This window comes from Mastigoproctus giganteus, chromosome 1, assembly GCF_048544385.1.
Source record: "Mastigoproctus giganteus isolate SK-2022 chromosome 1, ASM4854438v1, whole genome shotgun sequence".
Taxonomy (NCBI): domain Eukaryota; kingdom Metazoa; phylum Arthropoda; class Arachnida; order Uropygi; family Thelyphonidae; genus Mastigoproctus; species Mastigoproctus giganteus.
In genome coordinates, this window is record NC_143575.1 from 251,535,109 (window position 1) to 251,557,221 (window position 22,113).

At 36.2% G+C, this 22,113-nt stretch overlaps 1 protein-coding gene across 2 annotated transcripts in view; it reads left to right on the plus strand.

The window, feature by feature from the left end:
• The window catches only part of LOC150091755 (endoplasmic reticulum disulfide reductase DNAJC10-like), a 156,357-nt gene that overhangs the window by 61,534 nt on the left and 72,710 nt on the right, over positions 1-22,113 (plus strand). For both annotated transcript variants that reach the window (XM_090385579.1, XM_090385580.1), the window contains exons 8-9: positions 6-49; positions 7,360-7,572. In XM_090385579.1, the coding sequence (XP_090241705.1) occupies positions 6-49; positions 7,360-7,572 (257 nt within the window). The remainder of the gene's footprint in view (positions 1-5; positions 50-7,359; positions 7,573-22,113) is intronic.

Genomic DNA, 22,113 nt, shown 5'->3' on the forward strand with positions numbered 1-22,113 from the left:
TATAGGCTATATATTTCAAGATGATATGAAGAAATTGAGCATTATGTTGGTAAGAAAATTTTTAAAAGTATTTTAATTAAAGTTGCTCTTCTATTAATAATAGTTTTGTAGTTTTCGTATGCTGTTAAGTTGATTATTGGTTTATAAATAGTGCAAATATTTATCTGCATTATTTATGAAAGATGGAGTTGCCATTGGTAAACATCATTTTTCTTTCGAACATGTCTGTGTTCAGTTGGTAATCTTTAACAATTAACTTTATATGCAAGAATGAATTAATATTTCTGAATTAATATTTGTGAATAAATTAGTTCCTTTTTTTTTTTTTTTTTTTAATTTTATTTTTCTCTGTACAGGGTGTTTCCTAACACATGGCCATACTTTCAGGATCAACTCGGGAGCTGAAAACAATGAAGAAAATTAATAATAAACATATATCTGATTCTGAATGGTTTCAGAGCTGTCTGTGGCATTTTGAATTTTAAGAAATGACTAAGAAGTTTTTCCATGGTAAATAATAAACAAAATGTGAATAAGAATAAGCAAACATAGTTTAAATAAACATTTTATTAGGTGTGTGTCTGCGTATTCTTGTTTATTATTTTTGTCATTGAAAACTCCATTTCTATTTTTTAAAAATTCAAACAGATGCAGCTCCATAACCACTCAGAGTCAGAAACGTATATATGAACTTTTTTCATTGTTTTCGGGTGCTAAATGAATAGTGAAAGTTTGGCTGACATGTTATGGAACATCCTATATAAGTTAGCAGTGATGAATTATACCTCTAAATTTCTTTGCTAGTCTTGTGAATAGCATTGGTTGTTACATGGAACTATGTTCTTCATAGAAATGTGCATATGTTACTGTAGATTGTTTGTTTGAATGTTCATTCATTATTGGTGTTCTGCTAAGACTAAGTGTACTCATACACTTAACTGTTTTTCCATGTTTCACTATCCTCATCTCCCCATATCCTCCATCCTCCCTCAATTCGTCTATCTTAACTTTCTTCAATCTCCCTCTGGGCCCCTCTCTCTCTCTTCTCCCATCCCAAACTTTTCCCTCCACATCATTTGTCAATCCTTTATTTTGCAGCATATGTCCAATCTAATTTTTCTTCCTCCTGGTTGTTTCAGTCAAACATCTTTTGTCACCAACTCTCAAAACCTCGTTTCTCACCTTTCTTTTCTTTTCCTTAAAACTAACAAACTAACTTACACCACTTGGTCACTCTAGCGGCACTGCTCCTGCCTTCCCGTGGCGGGGCCAGTAACCTTGGCAGAAAAGGTTCTCTGCCAAGGGCTAAAAGGAGCTAACATGGATCACAAAGTCCGTAATCCATCTGTTGAGCCTCATGCCTCAACTTATTCAAGGACAGATCAAACTGACTTTGACACTTCCCATCCCAAGAGACAAAGAACAGAAGGATCCAAAACGGAAACACCACTGTTTCTTATTATACATTCTCAAACAAGTCAACAAGTAGGTGCACTTTCTCCATTTCTTATCCAGAAATGTCTCGAGAATGCTGCTGGACCACCTAATAACGTGAAAAGACTCCGCTCTGGAGATCTACTTATAGAGACAATGAATAGTAGGCACTCTGAAGCCCTGCAAAGAATTTCAAAATTCACAAATATTCCTGTCACAGTAACTCCACATGACACCTTAAATTCATCCAAAGGAGTGCTGTCTGAATGGGACTTAATAAATGTTACCGAAGAGAAATTAGTCCAAGAGCTACAAGACCAAAAATTTGTACAGGCAAAGCGAATTAAAATCAAGAAAGACGGTGAATTAGTTCCCACTCGCAGTGTTATACTGACCTTTTCAACACCAATCCTTCCAGCTACAGTTAAGGCTGGATATCTGAACTGCCGTATCCGACCTTATATCCCAAATCCTCGTAGGTGCTTCAAGTGCCAAAAATTTGGCCATGCTCAAACAGTGTGTAGAGGGGTTTCAGTGTGCCCCAACTACTGTGGATCTAAGGAACACACATGAACAGATTGCCCAGCACAAACACCAGTATGTCCAAACTGTAAAGGTAACCATCCAGCTTACTCGAAAATCTGTGAAACCGGAAAACTGGAAAGAAGATACAAAAGTACAAAATAGAAAACAAAATGACTTACCAAGAAGCAAGGAAACAAGTTTTACTCTCAGTACCGAAACTCACATATGCAGCCGCAACACAAAAATACAAATCGGAAGGAACCCAAACTGAAGTGTCCATACCACCAGCTACATCCATTTCCGACTGGGCACGAGCTGTCCTAGCAAGTCCGCTGGAGTCCCCTAAAGAACATGTAAAAGACCAAGCAAATAATACCCCAGTCACCGTACCACCAACTATTACTCCATCACACTCAGATACTGAGAGTCTGAGAAATGTTAAACCTCAAAAGATTCTAACTGCAGATATGGAAATTGATGACAAAACTTATAACGATGAAACCGTTTTAGAAATACATGCTGAAGAAGACATGGATACTGCACGACCCACTTTCCCGAGAAAAGATAAAATAAAATTGGATCGCCATAAACAGATTGGATCTAAAAAACAGTCAGAAACACCTACTTCAAAAACTAAATAATGGTTCAGTTGATTCAATGGAATTGTAGAGGCCTCCGTAGCAACATAGACGATATTCACGATTTGATAAATCAGCATCATCTAGTAGGCATCTGTCTACAAGAAACGAATCTTTCTCTGCAAGTGACACTTTCAGTTAAAAACTATACAATATTCAGGCATGACAGGGATCTCTCCACATGGTGGTGTAGCTATATACTGATTGACAGTAAAATCCCTTCCAGACGTATTCCCCTACAAACCACTTTAGAAGTTGTTGCAGTACGCCTTGCTTTTGGTACAACGCTTACACTTGTATCAATATGTATCTCACCAAATCAAAACTGCTCGATAACTGAACTAAATGACCTTATCCTACAACTACCCTCTCCTTTCTGCCTGTTGGGCGATTTTAATGCGCATCACCAGTTATGGGGATCTTTACAGACAGACAATCGGGGACGCACAATAGAGGCTTTTCTTGTAAAGAATAATCTCACTCTGTTTAACACAGGCTCCCACACCTATGTCCATTTTCCAACAGGCTCAACCTCTGCTATAGACCTGTTGATATGCTCACCCGCATTATTTCCAGACTTCGATTGGAGAGTCTCAGAGAACCCATTAAATAGTGATCATTTTCCTATAATCTGTAAGCTCTGCACAAGGACAAACTTACCAGTAAGCAATAGATCTAAATGGAAATTCTCAAAAGCTGACTGGAATAAATATGCATCCAGTATTACACATTACACTAGAGGATGATATTATCCAACGTCACTCCATAGATAACGCCGTTAAACACATCACAGAACAAATGTTGACAACTGCTGCTACTACCATTCCTCAAACTTCAAATAAAGGATCCAAACACAAAAACTATTGGTGTAATTCAGCATGTAACACTGCTAAGAGAGAGAAGAACAAGGCGTGGCATCGGTTTCGAAAGAATCCAACCACTGCTAATCTCATTATATACAAGAAACTAAAAGCTCATGCCCGTTACACCCGGCAAAAAGCTAAAAAGGAATCTTGGATTCGTTTTGCTTCATCTGTCACTAAAGACACAAATGCAGGACTAATCTGGTGGAAAATAAGATGCCTTACTGGTAAGTTTCCATCAATTCCTTCCCCAATCATCGTCTATAAAGGACAGGAGATAACCCTTCCAGAGGATATTGCAAACATCCTCGCGGAATCTTTTGCTCACCATTCTGCCTCAACCGCATATGATCCAACTTTCCTAAAAGCCAAAATAATAACTGAAAAATATAAAATAAATTTCGGAACGAAGTCAGCCCTCTCTAATAATAAACCACTAACCATGTATGAATTAGAAGAATCCTTAAAAAATTCAGCCAATAGTGCACCTGGTCCAGACGGCATATACTACCTAATGTTAAAGAATCTAAATGAGGAAACTCGTTACTCTCTCCTAAAACTTTTCAACCGAATATTTGTTGCCAATTATTTTCCCATTTCCTGGAGACATTCTGTTGTTCTACCCATTCCAAAACCAGGAAAAGACCAATCAGACCCTCATAATTATAGACCAGTCTCACTTACTAGCTGTCTGGGTAAGACTCTGGAAAAAATGGTACACAGTCGCCTCACCTGGTATCTTGAAACTCAAACTACTATGAACAACGATCAGTTTGGATTTCGTAAAAACAGGTCTACCCTAGATCTTATGATAAAGGCTGAGACAAATGTGCGAAATGCATTCATAAAGAACGAATATTTGGTCATAGTGAGCTTAGATATAGAGAAAGCTTTTGAAACCACGTGGCGTCATGGCATCCTTCTTGACTTACATGCCCTAGGACTAAGGGGACATTTACCATCATTAATTCAGAGCTTTCTCGAATATCCAACCTTTCAGGTTCATTTTCAAAGTTCACTCTCGAAAATCTGCATACAGGAGGAAGGAGTTCCACAAGGGTCAGTCCTCAGTGCCACATTCTTCGCAGTTAGAATACACGCTCTAACAACAACCATCCCGAATTCAATAGAAACTTATCTCTATGCTGACGATCTCACCATATCCAGTCACTCGCAAAATATGTTCTCCATTGAAAGGAAACTCCAACTGTCAATAAACAAAACGCAATCATGGATGTTACAAAATGGCTACCGACTATCTCCTCAGAAAACGTTTGCTATACACTTCTGCAAGAAACGAAAACTGCACCCTGATCCTGAATTGCGCCTGGGAAATCATGCTATTCCAGTCAATGACAATATTAAATTCCTAGGTTTAATATTGGACAAGAAATTAAACTTCCTGAAACACATACAGCATGTGCGAACTATTTGTTTGAAAAAAATGAATATCCTTAGAGTTCTTTCTGCAATATCATGGGGAGCTGACCGATACTCCCTTCTTCACTTATATAAAACCATAATCCGATCCAGACTAGACTATGGTGCACCCGTATATGACTCAGCTAGAAAGTCAGCATTACAGTCCCTAAATACCATTCAACATAATGCGCTTAGAATAGCTCTAGGTGCCTTCCGAACATCTCCAGTGCATAGTCTATATATTGACGCACATGAACCTCCATTATCCTTAAGGAGACAGATGCTGCTGCTTATGTACGCTGCAAAACTTCGGAGTATGCCCTCACATCCTATCTGTCCTTACCTCTTTAACCTGTCTTTCATAAATTTCTACAGGAATAAACCAAATGAAAATAAACCTGCTGGAATCAGATTGAAGTATGTTGCTCAGTATTGGAGTGTCCCACTCGACAATATCCACCAAGATACTGGAGAAATAGAGCCTCCATGGTCCACTTTTAAAACTTTGTGATGACTTTTTTTGAAAATGGGGAAAACAGGCGCTGAACAATGAAAATATACAGCAGCTACATTTAGCTCGTACATCAGCAAACAAACACTGTCTGCAAATATATACTGATGGATCCAAATCTGATACAGATGTAGGCGTTGCAGTAGTTCTTCCCACTTGTGCAATCTCTGAAAAACTTTTCCCAAGTTGCAGTATTTACACCGCTGAATTTCATGCAATAAAAATGGCTATCGAACACGTCAACAAGAGGTCTAATGAAGAGACAATAATCTATACCGATTCCTTGAGTGCAATAACATCTTTACAACATAAATGTCCGAACTCTCACTCTATCCTGAAAGAAATCAGAGCAGAGTTAATTAATCCCACAGAGCATAACACAGACGTAAGATTCTGCTGGATTCCCGGGCATGCTGGAATCCAGGGAAATGAAAAAGCAGATCAAGCAGCAAAAAATCCAGTGAACCCAGTGTCTTCACTTGCCTCGATTCCTTATATGGACTGTAAACTCATCATAAAACAGTTATGTATTGACCAATGGACATCAGTATGGCAGCAACAGACCCATAACAAACTTTTCCAAATAAAACAAAAGCCACAGTACTGGAAATCTAGTTCATGATTAAACAGACGAGAAGAGGTGTCCTTGCAAGGACCCACATTGGCCATTCCCATCTGACCCACCTCCATTTGTTGACAGGTGATGAACCTCCTCACTGTCGTCATTGTTCCGCCCTACTTACAGTGAAACACATTCTCCTTGAGTGTCCCTACAATCATGCTGCTCGACTAACAAATTTTAAATTTGTCAGTCGAGCAGCTCAAAACAATTCATTAGAGATGAACCATATTCTCAGTGATGACACAAATTTATCCGATTTATTTAATTTTTTAAAACAAACTCATTTATATGAACTTATCTGACATATGACTGGAAAAAAAAAATATATCATTTTCAGAATTACTGTGACAAGCGCAATTTGGCCTTAGTTGCCCATGTGCCAATAAACTTCCATTTAAACCAACCAACCTCGTTTCTCACTTTATCAACCCATCTTATCTTTTCCCATCCTCCTTCATACTCACATCTCAAAACTTTCCAAAACTGAATATAAGATTGTATAAATGAAAAGAAGTGGCTCTAATGCAATTTCATCTTTATCATGTTCTTTATAAATTGCTTCAAATTGCCAAGAATGACTAGAAAAAATTATTTTTGCATTGCCTGGCTGTTATTTGGATGTCAGCCTTTTAAATTATCAGCATTTTAAAATTTTAATCCTATTTTTCTGTGAGGAAAACAGAGTGAAAAAACAAGTTCTGTTTAGCAGCCTATTCTACTTTCAAAGTTAGAACCTAAGAATAATCTACTCTCACTAGGTTATGAAATTCACAACTTATGACTCAAAGAGAGCAGACTGCTGAAGTTTACAGTGCTCAAATAGTTAATGAAGTCTCAGTATCTTATAGTTCTTGGAAATATTCTTTCAGAATGAGCAGAAATATATGATTTTGTTTGTCTTTGCATTATCTTAAATATAATGTTTAGTGTTTCTATAAAATTATTTATGTCAGAGATGCTATTTGTCCATATGCTTATATGGACCTCAAACAAAGGCCACAACCCTTTCAACTTTAGTATCCATGTTTTAATCAATTTAATATATAGCATGGCAAAGTTACACTGTTCATTGTTACTTACTTGGCTCTCCTGAAATTGCTATCACAGTAACTTTTATTTAAGGATAACTATGACTTATAAACTTTGTCTTTTAAGATGCGAAGAGGATCATTGGCTTGTTATTTTTTTATAATTTTTCATTTAATGGTGAATTATATTTTAATTTTACTGTTTGTTTTTTGTAACAGAAATGTAATTCTAAGATTGCTTTCTAGTAATGTATCATTCTTTCAAATCTGGATTGTTTGATAGTAAATGTGTAACACACACAATTATTTATTTTAGGATGGACTAGTAAATGTTGCTGAGGTTGACTGTCAGAATAATAAAGCTGTTTGCCAGAAATTGGGACTTGGTTCAGGAATAATGTTTTGTAGTAACTTAAGTAATGAGAGCAGTAACTGTGAAGCAGTTAAAAAAACAGAAATAAAGGATATTGCTCATTTTGTTTTACAGAAACTTCCAGGTGCACAAGGAATCACAGATGAAAAGTTCAAGGTAAGCCCAGTGACTTTTGATTTTTAAATTAATAGGAATTTTTTTTTATTTAAAAATTTACACCTACGTTAATTCTGTTTAAAATTTTGTATGACTGTTAATTCTGTATGACCATCTGATCAGTATTGTTGGGCTTCATCTCTTCTGCCTGTATGAGTTTGGGGGGGGGTGTCAAATCCAGCATTGGTACAAGAATTTTATGAAAGGATAATTTCTTGCATCGTTGCCATATTCAGTATCCAGCCTTTCAGTGATTGGGAGGGAGGACCAGGGGCATAGCTAGGTGCTTGGCACCTTGGCAAATTCGTGACTACATGCCTTTTTTTGATTATTGGTAAAATCATAATAAATAATAATAAGTACAGTTGGACCTCTGTTTAACAAACTTCTTTATAGCAAATTTTTTTGAATTCCCCCTTGATAATTACATTTAGAATAGTTTCTGTAGAACGAAGAAAATTTTCTATATAACAAATAGATTACAAGAGATTTAACTGGGTATGCATTGTTTGCACCTCTAGCCTTCAAGCAATTTAGTAAATAGTGCTGTTGCTAAGCACAATTTAAGAGCTGCAGAGATTACTATCTGCAACTTAGTGGTGCTCGTAAAACCTATCCAAACGCTTGTCACGCATACCAAGAAGTCGAACTGAACTACTTTCTATGTTTCCACAGCCAGCGGACAGATCAAGGCATTTCCACATTTGACAATAGGCTCTGGTCAAACTTCTACTGTAAGCACCCTGTTAGAGATTTAGGGAGAGTGGTCTCCCTTTACTCCAACAAGTGGTTATCTGTTGTTTGGAGGAAGTGAACCATTCACACTTTGCCATAAATTTCCCCTATTTCTGTTTACATGGTCACAATAGTTGAATATCCAACAGACTTCGATATTTTGGACAGTTTCTAGAAAAAAAAGTTTCTATATAAAGTTATTATACAGGAACATAAAATTATTAAATTACACCAAAGGTTAACTTTCCTTGCTTTAGTGTTAGCAAAATTTCATCGAAGTCTATTTTGCTAGCAAGTTCATGTTCAATTGAAAGGAAACATAGATGTGATGTATGTTCATGTCCTGATGTTGATCCAAATAATTCTTAACAAGTTTTAACTTGCTGAAACTTGTTTCAGCAAGTTGTTTCACTGCTGTTGGCATTGTAGGGAATATTTTAAGAACTTTTTCAATATTTGGATACGTTTCTTGCAACTCCCATTTAGCCAATACATTTAAAATATCTAAGTGATGTATTGTATGGGGATTTTTGTTTTCTAATATTTCAATTATTTGGTATTTAAAGCATTTGATTTCAATTTTAAATTGGTTTTGATTAATTTCAGGGTATATCTCTGACAAAAAAATAATTTAGTTTCTAAATTCTCGCTTGTCAATGAAATGGAATGCTTCACCAGTCAAAAAATTATAAAGTCCTATCTTTTTTAGAGATTCAATTCTTTCATCATAATATACACTGAGTGATCACTGAATTATGACCACCTGCCTAATACAGTAAACCCCCGCTATTCGCGGGGGTTACGTTCCTCAGAAATGTTGTGAATACCGAAAACGCGAATACTGAGTTATGGCTCCCATAGTAATAAAGGGGTTCCGTTCCAAAGTATGAAATATATAAGAAAAACTAGTCTAAAATTTTGTCTATGTATGTATTATATGTACCTTCATAATATGACTATGTACATGACAGTACATAGTGAAATGCAAGCATATGGCATCGAAATGAAAATAAGAAACAATTTAATATTAAATGTAATATTTATTAGAAATTTCAAACCAGCGTCTTTGCTAGCAAAAAAACTTATCCTGCCAGTGCTATCACCAGTTTCGCTAAAGTGCTGATAAAGGAGTTTTGCCTTTTCACGAATGATGAGTGAACTTAACGGAAATTTATTTTGAGTTCAGTCTTCTATCCACAGATTTAAAGCTTTTTCCATTTTTTCTAATTTAACATCACGAGTTACAGAGCAAATTTTTGAAGCAATTAGCGTGTTTTCAAGGACACTACGCCGGATTTTTTCTTCCGATTTCTTGATTGATCGTACCGTTGACTCATTGATTTTATAATGTTTTGCCACTGAGGAGACACTTTCACCATTAGAAATTTTGTCTAATAACTCAATTTTATTCGCTAATGTCATCACCTTCTTTGATATTTTCACATTTCCCTTGTTATTCGTAGCCATATTTTTGTACGGGTTAGAAAGAACTTGTCCACAATAAAGTCACTTTCTTCCGTTAACACACTCGAGAAAGTCTGTTTTACACACTGCAAAACGGTAGATTTATCACTTTTGTAAGCATATCAATTTATAAATTGATAAATTTATTCAATTTATAAGCATATAAATTAAAAGCAAACGACGAAACCTTCCATGGCAAGTGCATAACACACACTGAACAAGGATTAGCAAGAAACATCCATGCTCGCGATTTTGTCACCCCCCCCACTGAGCGCTGTTTTGACCTGGAAAGATAATTTTAGCCACGCCCATGTTTTTTTTATGGCTCAAAATGTTCACAGCACTTTAAAATTCACATTTTCTTAGGTTTCATTTTATATTAAATTGAAGATTGCGAATACGCGAAACCGTGAATACAGATACCACGAATAGCGGGGGTTTACTGTACTTCGTAGGTCCTCCTTTTGACCTCAGTACAGCAGCTATCCAACTGCTGTACATTGATTCAACAAGATGTCGGATGCATTCGGGAGGTATGGCCAACCAAGCTGTGTGTAATGTAATGGTCAGCAATGCAGGTATGGAGGTGATTGGTGTATCCAGACACCTGATATTCCTTTCCACAGTGTCCCACAAGTGTTCTATGGGATTGATTCGGCGGAGTTCGGAGGCCAAACATCAAGTGCCCAATGGCTCGGCACATTGTCATCTTGGAAGACACCATCACCATTCGGGAAAAAAAAGTGTAACATAGCTGGGTGTTCACAGTCAGCAAGCAGTTGACAATAGCGTAGACCACTGATATGTTGTTCCACATGCACCAGGGGTCCAAGTTCCTACCAGTGAAACATTCCCCACACCATACAACCACCTCCACCAGCCTGCACTTTTGATACCATGCATGATGGATGAAGAGCCTCGTGTTGTCGACGCCAAATCTGTACCTGACCATCCACGGTGTGAAGTAAATAACGTGACTCAGCTGACCAGCACACCTTCCAGTCTTCTAACGTCCAACTTGCATGCTCTTTGCACTAGACGAGTCTTTTACGCCAATGAACCTTGGATGGAGAAGATGCTGTAGGGTCTTCTGCTGGTATAACCCGAGCATGCAACATGTGGTCATGCCAGAAATTGTTCCTGGTTGGCCCACGTTGTATTGGGTAGTCAACTCTTCAACAGTGCTGCACCTGTGTGAGCCGTTGGACCCAGCACTCACCTGTAACATCAACCTTTTTTCTGACCTTTGCAGTTTTGCCATCGGGTCGTTGTCTGACCATTTTGATGCCAGTCCTGGTACACTTTAACAACGCCTGCTCTTGAACACCACACCAGTCCAGCCATTTGGGAAATCGAGGCATCAGATCGTCGAGCTCCCACAATCTGTGCTTTATCAAAGTCTGATAAATCCTTCCTTTTACCCATCATGCTTAGAATTTTACTACCTTCTGAACCACTGACACCTTATCTATGCTATGTAGGTCGACTAACTGCGAACTCTCGTACCTCACATGGTCAACGGGTCGCATTCAGTTTTCATAGGGGTGTTCATAATTCAGTGATCACTAAGTGTATATTGCATTATAATAGAATCAGTTATTGAAAAACAAATTTTTATTCCATTGAAATTCGACAATTCATCTTCAGCATATACCAGGCATTTTTTTTCGTTTCACCTTCCTATTTTCAACTGGTACTATTTTTTTACAAGTTTCCTCAATTTCAGTAAAAACATTATAAATTTTGTTATTTCTTAGATCTTTAAAATAATCTAAAAGTCCTTTAAATAAGTACAGATGATCGATAAATATTCTGATGTTGTATTGCAGATTTTTTTGCAGATATGTTGATTCTGTTTATCCTTTCCGGTAACAAAATTCCATAGGCTTAAAAATTAAACTTGTAATTATTCATTTGGTGGTGAAATGATTTAGATTTATCTTTCATTTTGTCTAAAATTAAAATAATTTGTTCGAGTTGCCCATATACCGCACTTATGGAATTTACTTTTGAACACCTGTTTGTGTCGGTATGTCTCTTCAAGTTGATTTTTATGACAGATCTTAGTTTTTCCCATCTGATAGTGGACGAAGAGAAGAAATTGTACAATCGCCGTATAGTTGCAAATAAATGTCACGTCTACATTAATGCCGGCATAATGTACACCTATCAAATTAAGATTATGTGCAATTCAATATATACCGAGCAAGGGAATTCTCCTTTTGAAATATGGCTTGGGCACCTTTTTTTTTTTTTTCCCCAACGTATTAGCTCCATTATCATAGCCTTGACCACGTATACAGTAAAGCCTCGCTATTCGCGGTTTCGCGATTGCTGATTTAATATAAAATGAAACCTAAAAAAATGTGAATTTTAAAGCGCCGTGAATATTTTCTGCCATAAAAAAACATGGCCTTGGCTAAAATTATCTTTCCCGGTCAAAACAGCGCTCAGTGGGTGGGGGGAGAGGGGTGACAAAATCGCCTGCGTGGATGTTTTTCGCTAATCTTTGTTCAGTATGTGTTATGCGCTTGCAATGGAAGTTTTTGTCGTTTGCTTTTAATTTATATGCTTATAAATTGAATAAATTTATCAATTTATAAATTGATATGCTTATAAAAGTGATAAATCTACCGTTTTGCAGTGTAAAACAGACTTTTTCGAGTGTGTTAACGGACGAAAGTGACTTTATTGTGGACAAGTTCTTTCTAACCCGTACAAAAATATGGCTACGAATAACAAGAGAAATCTGAAAATATCAAAGAAGTTGATGACATTAGCGAATAAAATTGAGTTAATAGACAAAATTTCTAAAGGTGAAAGTGTCTCCTCAGTGGCAAAACATTCTAAAATCAATGAGTCAACGGTACGATCAATCAAAAAATCCACCGTAGTGTCCGTGAAAACGCGCTAGTTGCTTCAAAAATTTGCTCTGTAACTCGTGATGTTAAATTAGAAAAAATGGGAAAGGCTTTAAATCTGTGGATAGAAGACCGAACCCAAAAAATAAAATTCCGTTAAGTTCACTCATCATTCGTGAAAAGGCAAAACTCCTTTATCAACACTTTAGCGAAACTGGTGGTAGCACTGGCGGGATAAGTTTTTTTTTTTTTTTTTTTTTCCTACAAAGGCGCTGGTTTGAAAGATTTGTTCGAAATTTCTAATAAATATTACATTTAATATTAAATTGTTTCTTATTTTCATTTCGATGCCATATGCTTGCATTTCACTATGTGCATAGTCATATTATGAAGGTACATATAATACATACATAGACAAAATTTTAGACTAGTTTTTCTTATATATTTCATACTTTGGAACGGAACTCCTTTATTACTATGGGAGCCATAACTCAGTATTCGCGTTTTCGGTATTCGCGGCATTTCTCAGGAACGTAACCCCCGCGAATAGCGGGGGTTTACTGTATTTTCAATTAATAGGCCATCTTGAATTAGCTTTTCCTTAACTTATAACTTCTAACTTAATCAGTATCGTAGAATATACACAATGCATGAATTGCAATTTGCTATGCATTCGAGCATTTGCTGATGAAGCTTTCGCCTGATTGGTATCTTCAAAGTTACATTCTGGATGGCAAATAGATCTATGGATTTATGCTGCTATACAGTATGTACTCAGATTTATGGATTCGTGCAGGCTTGAATCGCCTCTGAAATCACCATTTGTCAAATTAATTTTAACCCCACCCTCCACTCTCATCCCGATGTGACATCATATAGGGGCACCATTTCGTCAGCTAGCTTCGGGTTTCAAAATAACCTGGCACGTTACTGATGTCGCCTGTCAGTAGCACCCTTGGCACCTGCCCCAATGCCAAGGCATTACTATGCTACTGGAGGGGGGACAGTAAAAATGCATCATCCCTCTTTCAGCTTTGCCAAATTGTTAGTGACATTCAAGTATTATTAGAAAATGCAATATAAAGGAGTTTTATGTAGGTAATAGGAAGATAAAATGGATCCGTTTGAGGTTTGGATGTGGTTTCACTATATCTAAGACTCAAATGACTGCTTATTTAAATTTTCTCATACTCTGCAAATTAATTTATGTAAAACCTTTAATTTCCTTCTTTAAACTATAGCTTCATTAATGGCTCTATCCTCTCTTTGGTCAGTAAAGACATGGCATATCCGTCAGAAAAACATCAGGCAAAAGCCTAAATTAGTTCTGCTAGAGAATCACATTTGTTGACAGGATGCTTCCTGGTCCCTTCTTGTCACTAATTTAGAAATACGAGATTATAGAAATATGGCAAGAAGTGATATGCTTTTCACAGTATCACAGGAAAACATACAGTGAAACCTTCAGTTCCACATTAGCATTAGTAGAGGCATTTGATACAAGAAAGCAAGCTTATGCAGCATCAGCCAAAAAAAAAATAAATAAAATAAAAAAATAAATAAAAAATAACCACTTCCACTTCACCCCTCTGTTCGTTCGAAATACCTGTCCAGCTGAGCCTTAAACTTATTTAGACTATCAACTTCCACGACAAGGGATGGAAGTCTATTCCACCAACCAACCACCCGCTGGCTAAAGGCAAATTTCCTCACGCCTATCCTACATCTGTCTTTTCTCAATTTGAATTTATGACCTCTCAGTTGATTATTCTGAGCAAGAGGAAGAATCCCATCAGCATTGAGCATGCTCAAACCATTCAAGGCTTTATACACCTCTATCAGATCACCTCACTGGTGCCTAATCCCCAGACACTGTAATTTGCAAAACTTAAGCCTTTCTTCGTAAGAGCACCCCTTTGTTCCATTCACTAATCTTGTTGCCCTTCTCTGTACTCGTTCCAGCATCTCTACATCCTTCTTGAAATGAGGCCTCCAGACCTGTATACAGTACTGTAGGTGTGGCCTGACCATTGCCTTATAAAAAGGAATAATCACCTCCTTATCCCTGCTAGAAAAATTCCTATATATCATCGACAATACACCATGAGCTACTCTTGCAGCCCGTCTGCACTGCTCAGAAAACTTCATATCTGCCTGCACAACCACCCCCAGGTCCCTTTCATTCTCTACCACTGTCAGTGTAGTACCACAGAGTTGATACATTGCTCTGGGGTTGCTGTTTCCCATATGTAGTAATTTACATTTGTCAATGTTAAACTTCATTTGCCACCTCTCAGCCCATCTGCTCAACCTTTCCACATCCTGTTGCAGTAGCATAGTGTCAGTAGTGTCCTTGACAACCCTGCCAACCTTCGTATCGTCTGCAAACTTGGATATTAAGCTTGATATACCATCATCAATATCATTTATAAATACAGAAAACAATAATGGACCCAATACTGAACCCTGAGGGACTCCACTAATAACATTAGTATACGATGAGCAGTGTCCATTGATTACCACTCTGTCTTCTCCCCCTCAACCACCCCTTTATCCATAGCAGCAATTTGCCTCCAATGCCACACTGCTCCAATTTGTGCAGCAGTCTTCCATGTGCAACAGTATCAAAAGCCTTTCTAAGATCCAAGTATATAATATCAAAGTTATTCCCTGCATCCAGTTCTTTTGTGACTTCATCATAGTATCCAATAAAATTGGTCATGCAAGACTTCCCCTTAACAAAACCATGCTGTGTCTGAGCTATAACTGGAGTCTTGTTTATATGATCCTGCAGTGCTTCTTTAACCAGTGCCTCCATTAATTTTCCAAGAACAGAAGTTAAACTAACAGGTCTATAATTACTTGTGTTGCCCTTTGATCCTCCTTTGTGAATTGGGGTCACATTTGCACATCTCCAGTCCATGGGTACTTCCCATAAGTCCAAGGAAGCTCTCATAATTATGGCTAAGGGTTTGCTTACTTCCTTTGCTGCCTCCTTTAATATAACTGGATAGATCCCATCCACCCCAGGTGCCTTTCTTGTATTTATCTTCAACAATTTCTCCTCCACTTTACTCTCAGTTATTACAAGATTCTCTAGCTTACTGCCAGAGTTGAATACACCTCTGGCATTCCCCTCGCTGAATAACTCCTCATGTGTGAATGTCGATGCAAAATATTCATTCAGTTTGTTAGCTACCTGAGCAGGATCATCAACAGTTGACCCATCGATATCAAGTGGACCAATCTGATTCATCCCCTTCCTTCTAGAGTTTACATAAGTAAAGAACTCTTTGCTGTTTTTCTTTGCATCCCTTGCCAAAGATTTCTCGTAATCTGCCTTCGCCTGCCTAACCTCCTTTGTAACTTGGTTACAGATCAACTTGTGTCTATCATAGGCTTCTGTGTCACGTGTTAATTTGTATGTATCCCATGCATTTTTCTTCTCTGCCATGTCTCATTAGTTCATCTGACATCCACTTAGGCCTAAACCTTGAACAATATTTCTTAGTTGGTATGTAAAGCCTAGTAGCATTCCAAGATCTTTGAATGCTTCCCATTTTGAATTTGCTGTTGGTAACATCATCAGTTGGTCCCACTGTATAGAATTTAAATTCAATCTCAGTCCATCGTAGTCACCTTTACGAAAGCAATAACCCTTCCCTTTATCCCTAATGGTAGTTACCTCTTTAAGTAAATCCCACTTCAGCACACTGTGATCACTGCCACCTAGTGGTTCATTTATCTGCAGATTCTTAATGCATGAAGAATCACTACTGATAATCAAATCAAGAGTATTACTCCTTCTAGTTGCCTCCCGAACATGCTGATATAGAAAACAATCATCCAATAAATCCACAAAAGCCTTGCTAGTGTGTGAGTGACCAGCCCCCAAATTCCAGTCAATATCTGAGAAATTAAAATCCCCCATTATAAGACTCTCTGATTTACTGGCCCACTCTATTTCCCTGTACAGTTTCTTATTATACTCATCAGAGTCATTAGGCCTATAGCACACTCCTACTCTCAATTTTGATCTCCCAATGCTTATGTCACACCAAACTGACTCGACACTGCACTGTTCAGCAATGTCGACTGGCTTCACTTCCTTGGATTTTATGTATTTCTTAACTAATAGCATAACCCCTCCTCCCTTCCTATCCTGTCTATCCTTTCTGTAGACATTGTACTCACCAAATTTCGGTTCTGCATTCCTTATATCTGTGTGACACCACGTCTCTGAAATCCCCACAATATCTGCCTTTGATGTTTTGAGCAATACCTCACATTCATCAAATTTATTTACTAAACTCCTAGCATTGGTGTACACGCAAGTATACATGCACCTGTTCTTTTTCTTAGCTACCCTAACAAAACCTATGTGTTTATTTGTACTCCAATGATTCCCAGCAGTCTCTGAAATATCCTGCATCTTATTTTCCAGGCTGCGGCTCATTCTAATAGAAGCAGTGCAAGAATCACTTTCACCTCTGCCAGTGGCTACTGTTAATCTTAGTAGTCCTTGTATCCCCCCAATCTAGCAGTTTTCCGACCCACCTAACACTGCCTCGATAGCATCAGCAAACATTCTTGCACCCTTTCTATTTAAGTGTATTCCATCCCTGTAGAAGCAGTCTCTCCTTTTAACAAGTACAGACCAGGCTGAAAAAAATTCTACCCCTTGAGCCTTGCACAATCTTTCCAGGGCCGAATTGATCGACAGGGCTCTCATCATATAGTCCCTCCTATCGTGTCTGGGCAGAATTGCAGACACTTTCAAATTCAACCCTAATTCACGGCTTTTTTTCAACAGTGACCTGTACTTGTTACGTAATTCCGCCGGTCTCCTACTCTTAATTGGTTCTTTTGTAGAGGTGGTTGCCTTGCGGAAATATATAAAAAGTCAGCTATTACGATATAGCAAAAATTTTAATAGAACAATAGAAATGTCTTATTTTAAAAACATTTTATTTGAAACTATAAATTAATTTTTTTACATTAATTCTAAAAAATGTTAAAACTAAACAGATAAAATATATTTTTTAATTTTTTTGGAATATTTGGGTAACAGTTTTTCTGGATTTGTTTTTTGTTGAATTATTTCCTTTTCTAAAATAAAGTTTCAAAATCATTTAATAATTATAACATTTTATTATTACCTAAATTGTGAGATAAATTTTTAAATCCTAAAATAGTATTTAAATTTTCTTCTATTGGAATTTTAATTTCTTCAACATCCAATTCATTATTTATATTCGTGTTCTCACATAAATTGTCATTGTTGTCAGTGTTCCTAGTAGAATCATAAAGTTATCCTTCCCAGTTTTCACCATCATTTTCACATGCGACTAAGTCTTCTTCAAATTCCATATTGATGTTTACATTTATCTGTAGTCCAAGTTGAACATTTTTCCCCCCACTTTTCTTTTTCAGTTCTAACATCAGCCTCCATGTCATTATCACAGTTAATTCCACATTTATTGAAACACCTTTTTATAGTGTTTTCACTAAACTGTCCCATACCAATTTTATATATTGAGCAACATTTGCTAGTGAAATTTTAACTAATTCTTCAACATTTTTTGCCATGTCCATATATGCTACTAATGTAGTTAAAATACTTCAGCAGTAGAATGGTTTAAATGATTGAATGATACCTTTGTCCAGTGGTTGACAAACATTGTGTATTATCAGGAAGAAACGATAAATTGACATTACTTAAATTCATTTTTAATTTCATTTTTGGGATGGCATGGAGCAGTAACTAATAATAGTTAGATTTTCCTATTTTATTTTTTAATTTTTTTGTCCAAATTATGAATACATTAAAAAAAAAATAGCACTTATCATCCATGCTTTTATTGGCATGCCGATCAACATTCATGGATGCCATATTCATGTTTTTAAATATCTTGGTCTCAGTGCAGTATTAATGGTTGTTCTTTCTGTCCCAAAGAATTAGAACCTTTTAAACACTAATGATTTACTTGGTAATGTACAATAAAAAAGGCCAGTTTCATCTACATTAAAGATGTCTTTTGGTTCATATTGTTGTATTAAAGATGACAAATGCAAAATCCATTGTTTCGTATCATTTTCATTCACAGATGCACTTTCACTAGATAGTCTTCAAAACTTTGTTTCTGTTGCAAAATTTATTTACTAAGCCATTTATTGCTAGCAGAAAATGGATAATTTTTTTTTTTTTTTTTTTTGCCAGAATTGTTTTGTAAAAAAAAAAAAAAATTTTTCTTTTACAAAACATATGGACATAGTTCAGTCATGCTGGGCAAACAAATACTCATCAGAATTTCATCAGAGAATGCTAGTCTTTATACCATAACAGTATATTTCATTAGCTGATAACACTTTTTAAATTACTTTTCTTTATATATATATATATATATATATATTTTTTTTTTTTTTTTTTAAATTAAATAAAATAAAACATAAGCCAGTAGTATGGCTTTAATTTACGAGTAAATTAATTTTTGCTCTACAGTTTTTGGCCATACTACTGGCTTATGTTTTATTTTATTTAATTTCAAATATATTTCAGCTTCATATGGAGGAATTGCAAGTCGCTGCCTCTAATGAATGCTCAATTATTTATTTATTTATTTATTTATTTTATTATAATTTAACTTTTGTCAATATTTAATGATAGTATATATATATATATATATATATATATATATATATCTATCTATCTTTATATCTTTTCTCTGTTTATTAATATTAGTAAAATAATAAGAGGAGTTTACCTCAATATAGTGCATAGAACACTTCCTTAGGAGAGTATCATAAGGAAGTGTTCTACGCACTATATTGAGGTAAACTCATCTTATTATTTTACTAATATTATTATCTATGTAGAACATATTGAGTAGTACAGCTCTGATTCATACTATCTGTTTATTAATGTATGTTACCCTTCTATTGACTGACAGTGCTTATCTTAACGATTTTTTTTTTTCATTCATTATATTTTTTTAAAAAATTAGTCATCAAGTAAAAATTACTAACTTGGTAATGATAAATGGGAAATAATATCAATAATTTTGATTGTATTGTTTAAAATTAAAAAAAAAAGTGCTGTAATTTTGTACATTGGATGAAAGTGCATAACCTTTCCATTCACTTCATTTTAATTCGTATTTCTGCCCCTTTTTTGTTTCAGATAATTGTGTGGTCCAAACTATTGTATTTATTGTTCCATAAAATATTAGGTTTCACAAGTAAATTTTATCTAGTTTATTAAATAAAAAATCTTCATTTCATTAAAATTATTTATATTAATTTTTTGCACCCATTTTTCCCCAAACATTAATTTAAAATTATGATAGAAATTATTTTTAATATAATTTTTAATATTTTCATTTCACCTTGATTTGATTGACTCCACATTTGTTGCATAATTTAATAGAATTAATAAAGACATAATTATTTTGTAAATGATAAATAACAGTTTTAGTTTGAAGCCAGTTCGATTTCAACACAATGGTTTGAGCATATAGTGATAGTGGCATGCATCGTGCAGATAAAATACTTATTTTCTAGTTTCACTTAAGTTTTAAAACACTTAAATGATTGCAAAAAAGAATTACACTGCAGTGAATACAAAATAAAAGTGTTTATTTCTTGCATCAAATGCCACTGCTGCTACTACTACTACTACTACCTTGCCATTGGGAATATGCCTTAATTTGCTCACTGACTATGGATATACAAAAAGTGGCCAACTAGTGCAACTTTTCAATATGTATTAATACTTCTCAGTACTATTGAGCAACTTAGTAGTACTGAGAAGTACTACTCAATTAATCCCTTTATGATAATCCCTTTAGCTCTTAATTCATGCTTCCTATCCTACAGCACAAATTCTCAAATTGCCTAAAGGCCAGAGGTGCGAATATGTGGTAGCAGTAAATATATATAGCAAGTGTGTTCTGTGCATGCCTTATTATTCTACTTCGTAATTCTGTGCTTTCATATCAACTTGGATGTGTTTTTCATTCTTCTGCCACTTTTTATATTGCATGTTTCAATGTTATTATCATTGTTTTTAAGAAGAAAAAAAATATATTACCATGGACAACTGGGTAATCAGAACAAAATGGCCGAGGAGTGACGACAATAATGTTGCCACAGGTACTTCAGAAGCTAATAAGGTAAGAAATATATCATGTGAAAATTTGGACACTAACGTTATTTCAAGTATAGTGCAACCATCAATTTCTGGTAGAGAGCCATCATATTCCGAATCAAAAGGAATGAAAAAGAATAGAAAATATCCAGAGGAATTCTCAGAAGCCCCAAAACCAGGAATCAGGGTCACACGATGATGAGCCCTATACATACCCCGATGACAAAACCTCTGATCAATCTCTGCAATACCACAGCTACAATGAAATCCACCCTCAGCTTATACCAACTATTGTAACCAACTGTGCTAAAAAGCCAACAAAGAAAATAAATAATGTCCTCGAATCAGCACTCGTGAAGGTCTCGTGTCACCTTACACTCAAGATTTTTTATCAAAATGTTCGTAGTATTCGGAATAAGCTCGAGACACTTGAGCAGATGCTTCTGTCCCAAATGGCTGATGTCATCTGCATGTCTGAAACCTGGCTGGAACCACAACAAGAATCAATTGCCTCCGCCCAAGCTGCTGGTTACAAATCTTTCTTCACCTCCCGCTCTCATACCTGTGGTGGGGGCGTTGCTGTTATCATAAATGCCAGTAGACTTGAGTTCGTACATGTAGTCTCCAGCAAATCCAATCTATTCGAAGCATTGATAGTAACGGTCAAGATCAACTCTTGCTTATTAGATCTTGGTGCAATATATACACCCCCAACCCCCGATGCTCAGACAATCAATGATATTGCATCCTGGCTAATAAATACGCTTCACACATCTGCTATCCACCTCATCTGTGGAGATTTTAACTTACCACCAAATCTCCAACATCTTCATGAGTCACTTATGGCTAAGATTGCACCTAGTGGCCTCAGGATCATAAATGAAGGCCCAACTAGAGGTCTTCATCGCCTGGATCTCATATTATCGTCTGGTTCCTGTAGCGTCGACATTAAACCCGAAACTCACTTTGAATCCAATCATGAACCCATCGTAGTCCTATTGCAGCTCCCAACGCCCAACTTTAATGTCTCCCACTACGTCAAAAGGAAGATCATCATCTCTCCCACCTTCCTACAACCGAACAGATGCCTTTATGCAACAAGATTAATTCCCTGGGAAGTTCTCGAATCAGGAGATCCGGAACCGGCTCTAGACATATTAACTAGATGGTTGCTCACTGTTACTATGTTCTCAGCAGCTAAACAGGTCAGTATCTCCGCTAGAACTAATGCTTGGTGGTCTTCGGAGCTAAATTACAATTTCAAGTGCAAACAGTCCCTCCATAAACAATGGAAACAGTCTGGTACAGCATATAACCGAACTCAGTACTCCAAAG